The sequence below is a fragment of the Rousettus aegyptiacus genome, unplaced genomic scaffold (assembly GCF_014176215.1).
Source record: "Rousettus aegyptiacus isolate mRouAeg1 unplaced genomic scaffold, mRouAeg1.p scaffold_m13_p_7, whole genome shotgun sequence".
In the NCBI taxonomy this organism is placed as follows: domain Eukaryota; kingdom Metazoa; phylum Chordata; class Mammalia; order Chiroptera; family Pteropodidae; genus Rousettus; species Rousettus aegyptiacus.
In genome coordinates, this window is record NW_023416310.1 from 15,969,265 (window position 1) to 15,988,797 (window position 19,533).

Consider the following 19,533-nt stretch of genomic DNA (forward strand, 5'->3'; position numbering starts at 1 on the left):
TGAGTGTGTGTAAAAAGTTTTAATTCTTTTATGTAAGGAACTATGCAATTATGCCTATGGGTTTTTAAATAGTACTTGATAAATTTAGACAGGCTTGGTATAAAGGTATTTTTACAAGCAAATAAAGTCCATGGGGAATTCTGAAAGAATATGTTAGGACTGTTAAAATAGATTGAAAACTAACTTTCTGTATCTCTCTCTTCGGTACTTCTGCTGTTTCGATCTTGAGCATGACCTTTATAGCAACAACCACCACCAAAACATAGCATGCACCAGCAGGAGGGAAGTTCCTCTAGGAGTACACCCTTTTGAAAGAATAAGTATTTAAAAGTATTTAAGAGGAAGGGGGAATCAGGATTTTGAGACCTAAAAGGACCCGTATTCTCCACCTTTCCCTGCCACAAAGATGAAACATCTGGGGTTTGGAGAAGTTGACAGGCCTGCCAGGATTAGGACTGATCTGCTCTGTCTGGTCTCTTTTTTATACCCTGGGGTGGAGACTGGGTTTCTCCAATTAATGTATCCTTTTGACTCAAGAACTCATTATATGATCTTTTGATTGGCTTAAAAGTTTATTTAAAAATTGACAATTTTAAAAGGTTTATTGATATCTAAGTGCTATTTTAGTATGTTTTGCTCACTCTTGGTTTGGTACATCTCTAATTTCATAAAATGAAGGTTTGGGAACCTTTCTAAAGTGGTATATATCTGTATTTAAATGTCAAGAGGTGGTATTTTCTATTTTATATATAAATATTAGTTTATAAAAGTTTAGAATTGGTAGAGAAGAAACCCATTAGTAGAAGTAAATGCGTTGATAACTGAAAACTATTTGTCTGATAGCTGTAGACATAACACTCCATTCAGTCCCTCCAAACTATTTGCTAAAACTCGGTAGTTCATTGCTTGGTTTTTAAAATCATTTTTACTGACAGTCTTTCCTGTGGTGTCCTCAGCTTCTGAATATGCTTATCTTCATATTTCTTTTATTTTCTCACAGAAAGTACTTCAAACTAGGAATTCAAACCTAATAAAGAGGACCGTGTTAAGGATGCCCCTGCATGCTGTCATTCCATTGTTGCAAGAGGTATGTGAGTAGTCTGTTCCTTTAAAGATGCTAATGCTAGATGTTTAAGACTAAATCTAGTATTCAGAGAAATGGATTTGTAGTATGTAACCAAGCAGGGTATTTGATAGCAGTGGGTCTACTCTAACAATATTTGCCTAACCTAGATTTTTTCCTATGTATTTTTTTATTGAGAGATGATAGTTCACATACTACAAAATCTACCCTTTTAAGGTATATAGTTTTGTATTTTTTAGTCTTTTCATAGGTTGTACAATTGTCACACCATAAAGAAATTGTATACCCATTACCCCCGGTTTCTAACAGCCTCAGACCTATTTTCTGTCTCTGTAGATTTGCCTATTCATATAAACCCTAGCCTAGATTTTTATCAGGTAATTAGTCTTATTGTGGGAATGTCTAGGTTCTATTACATTGTTGAATATTTAGGAATTAAGAAATTTAGGAATGATTTAGGAATAATGATTTCCTGATACAGTCATTATTTTCTTTTAATTTTGTGGATGTATGTATGTATGATGGGAACCGATGGAGATTGGCTGCCTTAGAAGTGCTATCGCTAATACCATTTTTCTCCCCCTCAGCTTACAAAGAGGTTGCAAGGACATCCTAATAGGTAAGATGTTTAGGTGACTTAAATTGCTTTGACTTTATAAATATTTTAGAGGTAATTGTTAAAAATAGCAATATCTGACAGCATGAAATTACACAGTAGGTTAGGTAGCCCTAAATTCTGACTAATAAAACTCTTAACTGTCAAATTTTGTTCTCCCCTCTTACTACTAAAAAAGAGGTTATTTAGAAGGTTTTATTATAGTTTTTTCTACTTTCTTTTAGAAAACTCCTTCATAGGTTTTTTAGTTTTATTATCAGGTCATTTAATGAATTAGTCTTATTTAATGATTTGGTCCTAATCATGATACGTGAGATTGCTATTTGTAGAACTCACCCAACCTTTGATAGCTGCTAAGACACTGTGAGGAAATACGTTATAAAAGACTAAATTTTGTGGGTTGTTTTTGTGAATAATTTGATGATTAAATATTTAAATCAGAAGTTAATATTTGCGAGAACCTAAGCTTATAGTATAGTATTATCAATATAGTATTACCAGTGTCTGCAGTATACAGTGTTTGTTTCTAAGTCATTTCCTGGTAAGCTCCATTAGCCTTTGGAGCACACAAAGGAAAGATAAATTACTCATTAATCAGGCCTGGCTTACACATTTTTGGTCTGTATTTGTTTTTTAACGTTGGTTTGGAAATCTTTTGCTGTTTGTACCTCATGTTGAGTAAAAGATGGGCTCAGATATCATGAACATAATATGCAGAGTCAGTTGAGCCCATTTTAGTGCCCCAATATCAGTTAATTATGAAGGAAAGCATGAGTTTTATTCTTAAATTCTTTTAAAGAAAGGGATTTTTGTCTTGTTTTCCAGTCTATTCTATTTCCTCCTCCTTCCCTAAGAGATTAATATATTACTCAGATCTGAAGTAGACTCAGTGAAAGAATGAAAGGACTGTCAAATTCACAGTGGTTTATTATAGTCATTTTCTCAGAGCACAATTTACAGGTCTTCACTTTGCTTGAGTATTTCTGATTTTGTAACTCACTTGTATTTAATTTTGAATTACTGCACATTAATTTACTTGGATTTTTCCCCCTTTTTTTCAGTGCTGTTCTAATGGTTCAGTGGCTAAAATGTGTGTTAACAGTCCACGCATCATACCTATCCACAGTAAGTCTTTTCAGCTACAGTTGCTGAATGGTTTGGTTTTGATAAGAATTATAAACTGATAGCTTAACAAAACTATCCTCTCTCCATTTGTCCTTCACCCATCAGTTGCTGTTTCTAGAGGTTTTTGTTTTTCCTTGGGTGCAATATCATATGTTGTTGCCTTTTATGAATTGGTCTTTTTGTCCCTTGGATTTTAAAAGTAACAGATAGTCTTTAGAGAACTTGGAGAAAAGTTATATATTGATATAATAGCCTTCAGATGTTCTTCAACATATATCACCTGTTCAGCGAAATTATTTTCACATTGTATGTATCTTTCCTCTTCCTATTAAAAAGTTAGCAGATTTTTAAAGTTTGTGTATATTGCCAACGTGTCTGTCCTACCTTGCTCCAGGAGGATAAAAGGTTGTGAGAAAAATGACATAAATTAAACATTCAATACGTGATCTTTTGCTGGGGCTGCTGTCAGCTCTTGGTTATCTATGCAGATGGGAGGGAGGGAGCATAAAATCTTACATTAATACCAGTAAAATAGTGTTAAATGTCACAGTATGAGTTGGGTTCTTTGCCACACCATTAAATCAGCTGTATATTAAGGTAGCAGAATTTTTGTTTTGTTTGATTATTTAGCACCTTATGATAGATTTTCTTTAAAAGGTATAGTGGGTAGGTTAAGATTCTTCATTGCTCTTTGAACTGTAACCTTTCCTTTTTAACACAGTTTCGCCCAGCTTCTTTCTGATCACTGCCCTTGTTCTCTGTCTCAGGCTCTTTCTGCCCGCGGTGGTTTGAAATAGGGAAAACTCTTAGAAAAGCTGCTTCGAGGTCAGCAGTTCTTTGTGTTAGATGTTAGAATAGGGGAAGGAAGAGGCAAGAAACAGAGAGATAGGACTTGGGTTTCCCAGCCTGTGGGAGTTTGGGGGGATGAATTGCGGCACAAATGTGTAGAGTGGCTGAATAGCATGGTGACGGGCAGGGAAAGATCAGTGGAAGCGTTGAGGCTTGGGACTCTGCCTGGTAAAGAGGACAGCATGCATTTTGTGACCCGAGTTACTTGCTTAGAAGTAAAAAGAACCGTAGGAGGCCTTGTAGTGAAATCCCTTTTGGAATCAACTCCTGAGGTCTAGCTGCTGGGAGGAGAAGTTGTGTAACATTCAAGGTCATAGTAAAACAGACAAAAGAATTTTGGCCTAGGGAGGACTGACAACCCACAACAATGCTTTATCCTCAGAAAACGGCGCTTTCCCTCGCACCTTTTATTTTTTTCTTCCTTCATAACCAGATAGCTTGAATGTGCCTCCTAGCATAGCTTGGCTGTGCTAGGCAGGCAGGCTTTGGTACTACATCACACCCTCTGGTTCTCATCTTCCTGGAATTTATAGTCTGAGTAGGGACAAATAAAAAGGAGATGATGGTAATCAAAATGCAGTCACATTAAATTTTGTTTTCATTTTTTGTCTATTGTTTAAAGTTTAACATTTGAGTGAAACACTTTTATTTACACTAAAGTGTCAGAGATAGGGCAAGTAAAGCTAATTAAAGGCAAAGAGTGGGGTCTCTTATTCTGTAGCTCTGAGGGACAAGTAAGAATTGACTGCTTTAACTTCGCAAGTGTGATTTAGGGGATTAATTAATCCTGTTTGAAATGCTGTAAGGTCAGCTCTGTGCTCTGTCCTGCTGATCTCTGAAGTTGTAAAAGACTTCCCCTGGCTTTTGGGGCCTTATGGATGAGGTAGAAAATGTGATATCAGAGAGTAAATTTCAAAGGACGTTTACCCATTTAACCCAAGGGTATATGGTAGGGCTGTTTTTTATTTAGTGTTTTCTTTCTATTGACTCGCTCTGAAATAACGGGGTCAGTAAAAAGAAGTCTCACCCAGTACTTTGTCCTACCTTGCAGTTTCTCTTCCTCATCTTGTTTGTTTGTTTGTTTGTTTGTTTCTTTCTTTCTTTCTTTCTTTCTTTCTTTCTTTTCTCTCTCTCTCTGTTATTTTTCTTTCTTTCTTTTTTAATGTGATATATTATGCTGTTAGGATGTTGAAAGCCTCTGAAAGTCTGAGATTTTGCTAGGCTATGTCATAACCAGCCACTGCCACTGGAAAGGACAAGCAGGTGCTTGTGGTGCAGTGGCTAAATACCTAGGCATATCTGATCATGATTTGTATGTTTGTTATCTATATTATGTCATAATAGTATCAAATGATTTTATTTCTTAGTTACCTGACCTGATACCCCAGCTGGGGACACTATACCAGTTAATGGAAAGCAGAGTAAAAACTTTTCAGAAACTCTCCCATCTTCATGGAAAGCTTATCCTTCTAATCACACAAGTGAGTGAATCAAATTGTTTTGGGCTAAAACTTTTGGATATGATAGGAATGGAGAGGGGAATAAGGATCATTTATCTGAACATTGAAAGTTCCCTGTTTCAGTAGGAAATTGGTAAATCAGGATCTAGTCTTTTAACTTGTAAATGTTATTTATTTGACAGTAAGTAAGTGTAGTTGTGTCTATTTCAACTTCTAATCAACGGTTCTCATTGTATTTCAGTTGGTAATACATTTAGGATGGTTGTGGTACTATGAACAAAAAGGTACACGGTATTTATACAGTTAAAATTTTTGGCATGGGAAGAAATTCTGATCATTTAAAAAGGTTTTTCAACATTTACAGAATAACTCTTTCTTTTATTTGATGAATTTGGTTTTTTCCCTGTATTTGATCTAGTTCATATCGAGGTCATCCATTATAGTGGTTAAGGGTGAATTTACTTTACTATTGGAGAAAGTTGGGTATGGTGGTTGTGATAATACTTGAGATAAGCTTACACTCTACTTCATAATAGCATTTTATTATCTTTCAGGTTACAGCATCAGAAAAAACAAAGGGAATGATTTGTCCTGAACAAAAGGCAAAATTGGTGTATGAAGAAGGTAAAGCTTGGGGGCAGGGGAGAGTCAGCCAACCCCTACATTTAGTTTCCCACATCTACTCAGTTCTGTTATCTTATGTTATAAAAGCATCTGTGTGGATAAGATCATGCTTTAGCATATCTTCTCTAAGAAAATGGCCAAGCCTGTGGCAAAAATAGGCAAAAATGTAATCAGGTCAGAAAAGGAAAGGCACAAATAGAGTTAACAGTAACAAAAAAGGGCATTAGTTATGGATGAAATTTAAATACAAGAACTCTGAATAAACTTTATGCCAATATATTAAAAAACCTAGATGATGTAAAACCTAGATGATGTAAGTAGGAAACATCAGTGACCAGAAGTGACTGGAATATAACAGAAACCTTGAACAAACCCATTGCTTTACAATTGATTTAATCAAAACCTGGCCTCACAAGGTGCCAGATACAGAGGTTTTTGTAAATGAATTTTATCAGTCTTTCAAGGAACAAGTCATTTTTGTTATATACAAACAATGTAGGCATTTTATGAGTCAAAACTAGACAAGAATAGTCAAGAAAATAACAGTTTAGACAATCTTCAGATATCCTAAATAGCAAATAAATTCAAAAAGAATTTATTTAAAGATTGCAAGATGATTTAGTATCAAGAAATCTTTTAATGTAGTCACCATATTAACAGATTAATGAGGAACACTATATATTACCTTAATCGATATAGAAAAATAATTCAGTAAAATTGAATGTATCTCATTATTTGATAATCTAAGCAACCTAGGAATTTAAGGGAATTTCCTTAGTCTACATTAAACATCAGGTTTAGAAGCATTCCCATAGAGTCAGGAATAAGACAGTAGTGTATCTTTTGTTGCTTCTGGATGTTCTGCCTAGTACTATATGAAAGAAATGAATTCTAGAACATTGAAGTTTGTAGTTATTTTTCTCTATATAGAAAATACAGCAGAATCTAGAGTCATCCTTTTATTAATGAGGTATGTAAATAAGCAAGTTTACTGGATGCCTAGATCAACAGAAAGGACTTGGTAGCATTTAGTCACAATAATGCATGTCCACTAATGTATTCCCAGTCAAAAGGTGCTGGGAAGAGATCTCATTCATAGCAATCAAAGCTACGAGTACCTAGAAATACATCTAAAAAGGGAAACAAAACCTTCACAAAACTTAACTGAAGGACATAAAAGCATACCTTTATGAGTTAACTAGACTTTTTGTGAGATTTTCCCCAGTTTTATTGAGCTATAATTGATGTATAACATTGCATTTTTTAGGTGCACAACATGATTCAATATATGTATATATTGCGAGTTGATCACAATATAGTTATAATCTTAGTTAACATTCATCACTACACAGAGTTAAAATTTTTTTCTTCTGATGAGAACTTTTAAGATTCACTGTCTTAGCAACTTTCAAGTAAATATATACAGCATTGCAAACCATGGTCGCCATGCTGAATGTCACGTACACAGGATTTACTTATAGTCAGAAGTTTGTACCTTTGACTTTCACCCATTTCCCCGACTCCTCATCTGCCGCCCCCTCCCCTAACTGGCAACACCAATCTTCTCTGTATCTTTGTGGTTGGCTTTTTAGATTCCACATAAAATAAGATCACACCGTATATGTCTTTGTCTGACTTATTTCACTTAGTATCATGTCCTCAAGGTCCATCATATTGTCGCAAATGGCAGAATTTTTTTTTTAAATGGCTGAATAATTCCATTATATGTATACACCACATTTTTTTTGCCCATTCATCTCTTGGCAGACACTAGCTTGTTTCCATACCTTGGCTATTAGGAATATTGCTGCAGTGAACATGGGGGTGTGGATATCTCTTGGAGATCCTGATTCCATTTCCTTCAGTATATTCCCAGAGTAGAATCGATGGATCATATGGTAGCTCTAGTTTTAATTTCTTGAGGAACCGCCACACCGTTTTCCATAGTGGCTGCATCAAATTACATTCCCATCCACTTTGTACAAGGTTCTCTCCTCCACATCCTCGGCTTTTTTTAGGATGGATTTTGTTAGGGTTTGGGTACTTTATTCTGTTCATTGAGATCTTGATGGAATAATACAAAGCGGTTTTATGCAGATAAATGTTACTTTTTGGATGTTAGTTGAATATAATATATCTGAAAGTAAATTTAGGAATCCGATTCTCTTTAGTTTTCATGGCTTTGTTCTCTGCTATGAACAAAATTAAGGCTGGTTTTTTCCCCCCTTTACAGAATCTTCTGAGGAGGAGTCTGATGATGAAATAGATAAGGATTCTGATGTGAGTAATTTGTTTGCAGATACATAATCCTGCTTTTATTACTGTAAACTCTGTGAAAACAAGGCCTTCATGAATACTTTCTTTGCTTGATATTTCTACCAGGATAATTGGGATGAAGATGAAGAAGAGAAAGAAAGTGAAAAAGATGAGGATGTTGATGAAGAGAATGAAGAGGAAGATGAGGATACAGAAGAAAAAGATGAAGAAAATGGTGAAGACAGAGATATGACAAGTGAAAAAGAATTAAATGGAGATTCTGATTTAGATCCTGAAAATGAAAGTGAAGAAGAATGAAGACAGAAACAAGCCGATTAAACTGTATAAACTCTGGCTCATCTTACCCAGTGCTGCCGAGCTCTCCTGGGCAGGGTTGTCTCTGTGACAGGATGCCAAGGACTGTTGTACATTTCCAAATTCTTAATGGTGGCTCCAGTGCCACCTTACTGTCTCAAGCACCCCAGGCTTAACTGTGTAAATAAGAGTGTTTCATTCAAATGTTAATAAACTTTACACAGTAAATAGACACATTTTCTGCAATGTACTGACATGAGTGTCCAATATATGGTATATTTTTATAATATAATATCCTAGTGTGATTGGTTATACCAAGAATTGACATAAGTGAGGATAAAGGCATTTCCCGGGTAGGAGTTCAAGAACTGGGCTTTGGTGAAAGAGTCAGCTCTTATCTCAGGCTGGTAGCTTTCATCAAATCCAGATATGGAACAGCACTAATGAAAAAAAATTTTAATTTGGTACATTTTCCTAAAATACGAAGGGATAACTAAAAACTGGAGTTAGAATGATTGTGATTATAAAATAAAAGCACCAGTGTCCCTAGCTTGTCTGTTGACCGTGATAATCAGATGGAATGTTTGGAGTGCTTCCCTAAAACAGCCACTTAATTTTTTAAGCTGTCATGTGAAATATTTTTTAAAAACTCAAAATTATGGTAATTAAAAAACTAAAGAGTTAGCCATATTAAGGATTTTTTCTTGACTGCAAGTTGCCTGTAAAGAATCATCAGTGTATAGATTTAGAAGTGCTCATTACCTGCACCTTTTAAAAAAATTCAGTTATAGCTGCTTTTGAAGAGGTTTTCATTTTTATTTAAATAACTAATGGATCAAAGAACAATTGTTTATTTTTTCTCTTTGGTTTTAGATATTAATGATAACCTTGTTGGAATTTTTTTTCCAAAGAAAATATTTTTATAATTCAGTAATTTAATGTTTTCCTTCCTTTTCATTACCGACTTTTGGCAGTGTTAGGGTATCTATTTACCTCTAAAATAATAAATCTGACTCAAGATTTTTTATGTATGTATAAATAAGTATTTTGGTGTGCTACAAAAGCCTTTTCAAATTATCAGTAATTTTTTTTAAAGAATGAGCCAGTATTTGTTCAGTGCTCTCTAGGGAACATGCAGATAGAAGCTCACCCCTAAGGAGGGGCTGGGGAGATGGCTTTATTTTCCCACCTGTGAATATGTAAAACACAAAACCCATCATCTCTGAGGGACTTTTTAACATCAGTGGCAGAACAGAGATTTTTGTGCTCAACTAATAGAGCTAGAGCTGTATAAACATCTTGGTAAAGTAAGTTTGAGCTAGCTACTGTTATAATGTACAGTTATATTTGTCTATAAATGGAGCTGTTTATGGGGATTTAATACCATTCTCTTTGTAAAGTGAATAAATATTCATCTTTACCCACTGCTTGTCTTGTGGTGTATGTAGAGAAACAGCCGCATGTTTGAGCTTGTGTGAAAGTCTTAAAAAAACAATCTTACTCTAGTAGTTTTAACAGGTAAATGTTTTCAAGGCTTGTTGGATAATACAGAATTTGTAATGAAGGGAAAGGACCAAGAACTTTTGTCGTTACCTAGTGGGGGTTTCAGGGTGCAGTCCTGCTTGGCTGGGGTGCACTGCTGCCGCCCAAGGCAGCAGTGACGTCTCAAGGATACACATGCTCCTGTATTCCTGTTCTGTGGCCTGCGAGTCAGATTTCCCGTGTCCCTGACGGCCTGAAGAAGTAAGCAACTCCAACTGCATAGTAATTGCTTATAGTTTTTTGGTTTAGATAAATGTAGAGTTAGGTTAGTTACAAAGAAGAGTTTCTAGTTTCAGGGTTTCTCACTGTTCCACTCAATCTAGACGACAGAGTTGTGTGTGTGGTGGCGTTTTTTTTTTTGTGAGATGAATTTTTATTCCCAACTTTGTTTTTTGAAAAATTAACCATCCATTATCAAATCAAGGATCACACTATTTGTCACATTGCTCTGTTAATGTAGTTATTCCTGTGCGTGTCTATATGTGTGTGATGATTTTGATACTTAAATGAGTCAACAAATTAAGCCATGTTGCAAAATGACCTACAATCTGTATTTGATTGTTTCCTTATAATTCTGATTGTAATGTTTTTGTCAAGAATGCTAAATAGGCGGTGGTATTTGAAGTTAATTTGTAAAGATGAGTTCTTTGGACATAGGTGAATATATATTAGTATGTCGTGACAAGTAGATGTTGAAACTAAGTTGGGGCTTTTGGAGCCTTGGTGCAGAGGGAAGTTTGCATGTCTGAAACAGGATCTTGGTAGTGAGAACATTGAGTATATTGATCTCATCCATAAAGCTGTTATCATTCCTGGGGAAGTTGCATATTCATTTAGCAAATACTAATTGCGTACTCTGTTGGAAATTATTTGGTTGCTTTGTATATACATCACTGAAAAACATCAATTAAAAAAAAAAAAAGCTGACATTCTACCAGAGGGAGGCAATAAACAGTATGTAATGAGTAATAAATTTAATGTGGTGTGTTAGAAGGTGACAACTTTTATGGGGGGATGAAGTGGAATAAGAAAATTGGGTAGGGCTTATTGAGAAGACACGGTTTGAACATAGGTGAGGAGATGAGGACGTTAAGTAGGTCTCTGGGGAAGAATGTTCTAGGCAGAGGAAATGGCATGAGCAAAGACCTACGGCCTGCATGTCTGCTGTTGACATGGAGGGGAGACCAACATGATGGGAAGAGTGAGAAAAGAATATGATATGAGTGTGACTTAGACCAGGGTGACAGTAATGGAGTTGCTGAGAATTGGTTGGTTTTGGGTATTGTTTTGAATTTAGAGCTAATGGGATCTCCTGTGATGTGTGAAGAAGAAAAAAAGGAGTCAAGTAAATGATTCCCAAGTGTTTTTTGCAAGAGCATCTGGATGATGTTATGGGTGGAGGAGGTTTAGGAGGGGAGACCAGGAATTGGATTTTGGCCATGTTAAGTTGGAGATATCTGTTAGGAATGCGGACATACCCAGTTGACAGGCTGAGTTCAGGATGGAGGTAAAGATTCAGTATTGCCAGGTAAGTGACAGTAAACACAAAACTGAATGAGCTTCCCAAGGGAGTGGGTGGGTGTACATAGGAAGAGCACCCAGGCCTGGTGCTCCACTGGAGAGAGGAGAAGCTCCAAAGGACGCGATGGGGAGAGGCAGGAAGAATTTAATCTGGATTCATGACAACCCTCAGCCGTGGTTCCTTCAGCGGTAGTTGATACTACTGGTGAATCCTCCCAGGCTGCAGTGGCTTTTGTGATGCCCCCTCATATGACCATTTGTGATCCTTTCTTTGAAGGCAACTCGGGTGTAAAATTTGTTCCTCTTTTCATCTAAGGTGTTCACCTTTGTGGCCCCACAGCACTGTCCCTCGTGCTGAACCATTGTGCGACTGAATTGTACACTGGATCACAGAACTGGCAGAACGAGAGACCATAGAAGTGTAAATGGATTAACAGTCATCGTTCAAGTAGGCAGTAGTGCGGGAGAAAACGTGGGATAGATGGTGCTCACCCTTCTATACAGGGCTGGCTGACGGGTGTGAAAAAACTAGATTAACTCTGCTCGTCAGTACCGTAATGGGTTTTCATATATATGGGTAATTTTTAATGTGAAAATAGTTCTGAGAATGGCACTTATAAATTGCACTTATAAACTTCAGGAGGTGAGGAATATCAAATGGAAAATCTAAAAGTTGAAAATCACCACTTTAAAAATGGCCTGGCATGTCCTTTCTATGTAATAATGCCTCAAAGGGAGCGGGAATACATTACACTCTGGGCATGCGAACGTTATAATGGATTTCCTAACAAACAAATACGAAAGCATTTTGTTACAGGCTTGCCCTTGGCCCTGTTGTACTTTAATTTGTTCTAGTTTGAAAGGGTGTGGTTTCCTGGCAATGCAGTGAGTGAAGTCAGACAACTTGGCAGCTGCCTTAGCTGGCCCTGTTTGGTCACGATGTTTCCAAAACAGCCACAGCCTCAGAGGTTCAGAAACTTAATTTTGCCCTTGTCCTTAGAGTTGATGCAATTTTGTGACAGAATCATTAACCAGGCTTCCAAGAGGTACTGATGTTTAAATGGTGCATTTATTCATAGTGAGAACATCGCAGAGAGAAGTGTTCATGTTGAGTAGTGAAATATCTTCCTTCTGCATAGGAAGGTCACACAGTAAACCAGTTTTATAATTGGAAGATGGTCTTTCAACCAGAGTGTGGAATTGGAAAAAGAGATATGAATTGGATGGTCTTAATAGCTAAGAGTAGTGGACAGTTGTCCTTACTGAAGAGGTTGGTCCTCTCATTTTGTACTGATTCATCCTTTCAAAAGGACAGTTCCTGTGGTGGTGACAGTGGTGTTTTGTATATCCTCAGGCACCCATTTAGGACTGCAGGTTAGGGTGCATTCTAATAATTTAGGGGGCAGCTTGCTCCTGACTATGGGTACCACCACAGTGTAGTTACATCTAAGAGACAAATTTGCTAATTTTAGCCTAATTTTGACCTTGTTATTCTTAACGGAGTCTGACCTCTCCTTTTTATTGTGGTAAAATATAAAATGTACCTTTTAACCATTTTTAAGTGTAGAGTTCTGTGGCATTAAGCACATTCACAGGGTTGTGTAACTGAAACAGTCTCTTAAGTGGTGATTTTTATGATAGGATCAGGTCCAGGGAGTGAAAGAGGGTAAACACGTAGTGGAGAGACCAGATTTGGTGCCAGAGGCTCCAGTTCCGGGTCCACACGGCAGCCCGGCAATGATCAATCTCCTTAATTTCTTCTTCGGTCTGTAACAGGAGAATAACAATGCTGTCTGTCACAAGGATGCTGTGAGAATCAAATGGGACAATGTGGGACACTGAACACCAAAGCACAGGATCTGATGAAGGGATCGTCATTCATGGTTAGACATTTTCCAACATGGGCAGGGAGGTGGGGCACAAGTTTTACGGGAAAGTCTGTTTTGCCTGGCACTTTTAAGACAGCCTTATGGATGAGCACAGTCCCCTTTTCCACAGGCGAAAAGAGAATCAAATCTTTTCCCTTTCTTTTAATGTATTTTTAAAATCTACTGTATAAAAAGTAAAGACATTCAGTAAATTTTGGAAAATACCAAAAAGCATAGAGAAGGGTTATACAAAATCATTAACAGAGAAGACCATTTATAATGTTTTGGTGTGTCTCCTTTTAATCTTTTTGTCTTTGCTTGAGAGCACACGCATTTTTCTTATGAAATTGGAATCTTAATATATATCCTTTCACATATTGCATAGTTAATTATCCTTTGAAGTAATGACACTTGTGGTTCTTAGTATTCTACCCATGTTACACTTTAAACATTCTATTACAATTTGTAAGTAATGCTACAGTGAACATTCTTACATTTTTCTTTAAATATATCCTTATGAGGTATTCCTAGGAGTAGTGTTACTTAATGAAACACATGACTATTTCCTTCAGGCTTAAGATATTTGCCAAAATGCTTTTCCGGAAAGGTCGTATCGATTTTAAGCCCCGTAAGCGGTGCTTGTATTTCCATTTCATCATGAACCTCGGTCCACCTGCCTTTTTCATTGGCACATGTATTTCTTTGTTGTGGGTTTAGGTCCTTGTCCATGCTGAAAGGGGTTGTTTTATTTACCTGTAAAGGCTGTATATTCGAAAGCTATTCAACCCTCGCCAAACATGCTACAAATATTTTCCTCAATTTGCCTTTTCATTTTTTTAAATTAATTTATTGTTTTAATTGAAGAAATGGTTTAAATTTTTCCCCCTGCTTACTTCCCTCCCGCCCCCACCCTCTGATAACCACTAGTCTATTGTCCATGTGCCTTTTCATTTTTTTTCAATGTTATTTTTTTATAGTTTTCTTATATTTAAAAAACTTGCCCCTAGGAAGAGAATACTTGTATTTTGTCCTAGTTGCTTTATGTTTATCACTTTTTTAGAAAACATTTACCTTTGTAGCAACTGGTTGTGATTTATCAGTGCATTGTCTGCAAAATAAGATGGGTTTGTAACCACCATTTTTCAAAGCAGAAAGGTAATTAATGTGGGAAATAGTGCATTGCATGAAGTTAAGGATAGTTGTTTTAGAGGGGGATGTAGGTATTAGGTTGCAAGGTAAAGTGTGTTTCTGTGGGTAAGACGTCAACAACTGCTTCTCTAAACCGGGTGGAATTCTTTCTAGTGTATCAATGAGATGAGGCTCTCCGGGTTCTCCCCGCACACACCACCAGTTTCTCCACACTGCTGAACAGTTTGCTACAGACTAAACTTTTGGCTCCCCACCCAGATTCATATGCTGGCACCCCTAATCCCCGCTGTGACGATATTTGGAGATGGGGCCTTTGGGAGGTGATTAAGCCCTGAGAGTGGAGCCCTTACGATGGGATTAATGCCCTTGTAAGAAGAGACACGAGCTGAGGCCTCTCTGCTCTCTGCAGTGTGAGGATACGATGAGACGCCCATCTGCAAACCAGGACGCAGGTTCTCACCAGGTACCAGATCTGCTGGCACCTTGATCTTGGACTTCTCAGCCTTTAGAACTATGAAAAAATATATATATTTTTTTGTTTCTAGATACCCAGTCCGGTAATTTGTTACAGCAGCGCAAAGGGGAAAAACACTTTTTTCCAGCCCATAGACTTGTGTTGCTTTGTCACGTGGTAGGTCTGTTTCTGTGCTATCCATTTTAGTCTAGTTGAACTCTGGTAGCTTTATAATTCATTCTTACTGTTGGTATCTTTATACCTCTTTGACATTCTTTTTGCTTTTTCATTCTTCCATATTTTTGAGTAAGGATTCTTTGGTGATAAGAAAAAAAAAAACTTACTAGAGGCAGCTTTAACAAAACAAATGTATTACAATTTTGAAGAATCTCAGTACATAGGGAAACAGCTGGGCTGGGCCTCAGGAGGGGATCAGGGGTGGCAGAGGGAAAGAACCATCGGGCCTTCGTGTGGCCCCTCACCTGCCGTCCCGCTGCCTCGTGGTTCTCTCGCCCTGTCTTGGATGCCTTGCCGTCCTACGATCCGGCCACTCGCTGATTCGCAGGAAAGCTGGGTATTCTCCGCTTCTCCAGATCCACGCTCCACCATTCTCCTCCATCTGCTCGCTCTATGCCCTGGGAGGCCGAGTTTCACAACTGTCAGCCTGGCTCCCTTGCCTGACTCCTGGTTGGGATCAGCCAGTGGGTGGTCCCAGAATACATTGGAGGAGGGGACGTGAGGTCAGTATTTATTGCCCTGGTGAGCTCTGTGCTGGGTTTGGCCGGAGCTGCCGCGTTTCTCCACCTGTGTCTTAACTCTAGCGGGAGTCCAGGAAGAGTCCCTCCCCACCCCCACTTGGCTCCTTTATGGCTCCAGTTCGAAGGCTGCTTTCCATTCTTGCCGGCCCCAGAAGGCCTCATCCTCCCCTGCGTGTTTCCTGAACTCTGCTCACACCTTTGTAAGTCATCTATGAAACTCGGGGATACCCCGAGTGTGTTCTCTCTTTCCCGTTGGGAGCTTGAGCCGGTGCATATTGCCCAGTGCATATTCCTGGGAGACACTGTAACTGTATCTTGATTCAGATGTCACCCATGCCTGGGGCAGTGTCACCTCACATGGGGGACTCCTGCAAGTCCACCTCTGTGAAGAGGGCAGTCTTCCCACCAAAAGCCAATTTCATTGTGAGCTGAGCTAGTTTCTATCTCAGACAGCCTAAGCATTAACTAATAAATATATTCTTTATTTTTCAAATTATAAAATGTACGTAAAATTTAGCAATTTAATCATTTTTTTTTTAAAGTTTTTATTCAGTGGCAGTAAATACATCCACATTGTTGGGAAACCATCACCACCATCTCCAGAACTTTTTCATCATCTCAAATTGACATTCCGTGTTCATTAAATACAACATATCCCCCTTCCCTCAGCCCCTGGCAACCACTGTTATTTTTTCTGTCTATGAATTTGATTACTCTAGATACCTCATTAAAAAATAAATTTTAATTAGACAAGTAAATATAGAAATACGTTCTTGTAAAAAAGGAGGAAAACATGAAATATAAAGCTAAGCTTTTGCCCACCATCTCTGGTTACAGGCAGAGCGAGCCATTGTAGAGTCTGGACTTCCGCAAGTCTTTCTGTACATTTCATACATACAGATATATTCTTAGAAAATAAGTACTTTATTTTTTCTCACATAATGGTGTCATCCTGTACATAGAATTCTGCAACTTAGACTTGCTGTTTATTACCTGCTATATCTTGGAGATCTTTCTAAGTTAGTAATATAGAACTACCTTATTCTTTTAAGCTGCATCTGGATCAACGGTAGGGCTGGTTAAGGTACAGATTGCTAGGCCCCACCCCGCCTGACTCGGAAACTCCAGAGAAACCTCCAGGTTAAAAACAAATTCGATGGTAATTTTGGCTGGGCTCTAGATAAACCAATAGATTAAGAGAAGTGGTTTCATCATGGAACGTTATAACATTCAATTTTACTTTTTTCATTTGATAGGAATATAATATAATGACTTTTTTAAAAAAAATGGGAATGGTGGCTCTTCTGCCTCCTCATGCTGGGACAGTTTCATTGAAGTCGTGATATAGTTGCTCCTTTAAGAGTGTGTGTGGCTAAACGTCCTACTTAGGAAAGATATGTAGTATTTAGCAAACTCCTACCCCATGAAAGAATAATTTTGTGTGTTAGTTTAGGCCTCCAGTTCAATAGGATGGGGAGGGCTTGGGGATATACATAGACGAGAATCTCTTGGAGGGGAAGGAATGTTTTTTGCCCCTCTTCTCACAGGGGGGTGTTCAGTGCTTTGCACACGGTTGATTGCATTTGACACACAACAGTGTCCGAGGGGTTAGGACTTACATATGGCATTTATATTTAGAGACGGGGATGAGTAAGGAGATACAAACAACTAATCAGAAGACCAAGTAGAATGAAGTAAATGTCATTTACTTTCACAAGTACAGGGCTGAGGAAGCCATGAGAAAGGAGAAGTTGATCCGTTCCCAGCCAGCGATCGGATTTGAAGACTTGCGTACATTGGCCAAGGCCTGAGGAAGAATCTTCTAGGAAGCAAGAATGACGAAAGCGAGCGACAAATAGATGCTTACTTAATAGGTGCTTGTACAAACTTGAAACGCGAACACCTTGGATCTGAGGTCCTTGATTCAATTAAGTGTGGGAGGCTGTCTAGTTTTAAGACATCAAAATCGGTTTCGATGAACAGAGAGCCTATGGCAAAATTTTCTGAGATATCCCCGGATGGTCTTTTCTCCCTCGCCAGACAGTTTGTGTGTGGAGTTCAGAGCACACGTGTGTGTGCTGCGTATAGCCCTTGCTGGATTATATTGAGTTTAGTGGGTGCACTTAGAGCCAGGGGCTGTCACGACATTTTCTCTCATCCTCACCATGCCCATCTGGATTGCTCAAGTTCAGGTTAGAAGGACAACGTCAATATGAAAAACAACCACTAGGTGCCAGCTTTGCTTTGTGCAAATTTCTTATCGCGGCCCAGGCGTCTTGAGGAAAAGCTGCTAGTTGTGACCTCTGTGTAGTCTTCTGGGGTGGCCCAGAGAAACTCCAAGGCACTCCAGTTCTCTTTCTTTTCTGGTGTCCAGGTCCTGAAGCAAAGCCTGACGGTCTCTAGCCCAGAGACATGCATCATGAGGGGAACCCAGAAGCGAATCCCAGTTTGGAGGAGATTGAGTGTCCAGGCGGTGGGCTAGCACCGCAGGATGTGCTGATTCAGGCAGTGGCCACACAGGAGGCAGCTGGTCTACCTACCTACACTCTGCCCTGACCCACCACCTGCACTCCCCATCCCAGCCTATAAACACCAGCCTGACGAAATGCCCAGCTGACAGGAAGGGCAGCAGCAGCTCTTAATCTGCAGGAATTGCTGAGCACAGGAAGCTTTGAATTGATGTTTCCCTTTCTGTGTTTCCTTCAAAAGTAAAGTAATAACAATAAAGCCAAAATCAGAGAAAAATCACACAGACTGTACACCAACTGCTTTAATTTTCCCTGTAGATTTTCTCCATGAAAACCATGATTTTACATTGTGTCAGTGACGGTGGGGAAAAAAATGTTATTTTCACTTAACAAAAATTTCCAGTATATATAAAACTCAAAAGAATAGTTAATTATCTGTATGCACACCACTTAGGTTAAAACATTGTTAATATTTTGCTATATTTTGCTTCATCTACATTTGTGTACATATATTTATTTTTGCTAATCTTCTAGAGAGTAAATCGAGGTTGGTTATGACACTTTACTCCTAAATACTTAAGTGTGAAGTTCCTAAAATTATGACCTCCGACATAATCACATTACCAGTATTACACCAAAAAATCAAATAGTAATTCCATTATGTCATCTAATATCCAGTTACTATTTAATTTTTCCAAATCATCCCACCAATATTTGTATAGCTGGCTTTTTTTCAAACCAGGATCCAGTCAAGTTTCACTCATAGGATTTGGTCGTTAGGTCTTCTTTAGTTACTTTTGCTCTAAAACGGTCTCTTTCCCTTTTCTCACTTTGTTTTTTTCCTAGGGCATTGACAGATTGAAGAGACCAAGTCAGTTGTCCTATAGAATGACCACGTGCTGGGTTTAATTGTTTCCTTATTGTGGGTTTAACTCATTCCTCTATCCCCTGTATTTTCTATAATTTGGATGTTCTATCTCAGTACTATCCAATAGAACCTTCTGTGATGATGGAAATGTTCTCTGCTATGCCCCATATGTTAGTCACTAGCTTCGTGTGATCACCAAGCCCTTTAAATGTAGCGAGTGTGGCTGAGTAAATGAATTTAAAATTTTATTTCATTTTCATTTACTAATTTACATTTAACTAGCCACATGTGGCTAGTGGCTATAGTGTGGAACAGTACAGATCTTATGGCTTGATTAGATTTAACTTTAATAGTTTTGATAAGACATCGAAGGTATACTTCACAGTGCAACACACCAGGAGGCAAGATAATGAAACGCTGTCTCACTATTAGTGATGCTAGTGAAAAAAAACCTCTTTACTAAGGACTAATTTACAATCAATAAAAACATACATTTTAAGTGTACAGCTCGATGAGTTTTAACAAACCTGTATACCTGTATTACCATGACACAATCCAAATATAGAAAATTTTCAT

General features: G+C 38.0%; 1 protein-coding gene across 1 annotated transcript in view; it reads left to right on the forward strand.

The window, feature by feature from the left end:
- WDR43 (WD repeat domain 43) overlaps positions 1–9,754 on the forward strand; it is a 35,038-nt gene extending 25,284 nt beyond the window's left edge. The window contains exons 12-18 of the mRNA XM_016145337.2: positions 1,001–1,087; positions 1,672–1,703; positions 2,762–2,825; positions 5,042–5,155; positions 5,689–5,758; positions 7,992–8,038; positions 8,141–9,754. Coding sequence (XP_016000823.2) covers positions 1,001–1,087; positions 1,672–1,703; positions 2,762–2,825; positions 5,042–5,155; positions 5,689–5,758; positions 7,992–8,038; positions 8,141–8,332 — 606 coding nt within the window. The 3' untranslated portion in view covers positions 8,333–9,754. The remainder of the gene's footprint in view (positions 1–1,000; positions 1,088–1,671; positions 1,704–2,761; positions 2,826–5,041; positions 5,156–5,688; positions 5,759–7,991; positions 8,039–8,140) is intronic.
- Positions 9,755–19,533: the final 9,779 nt, after the last annotated feature.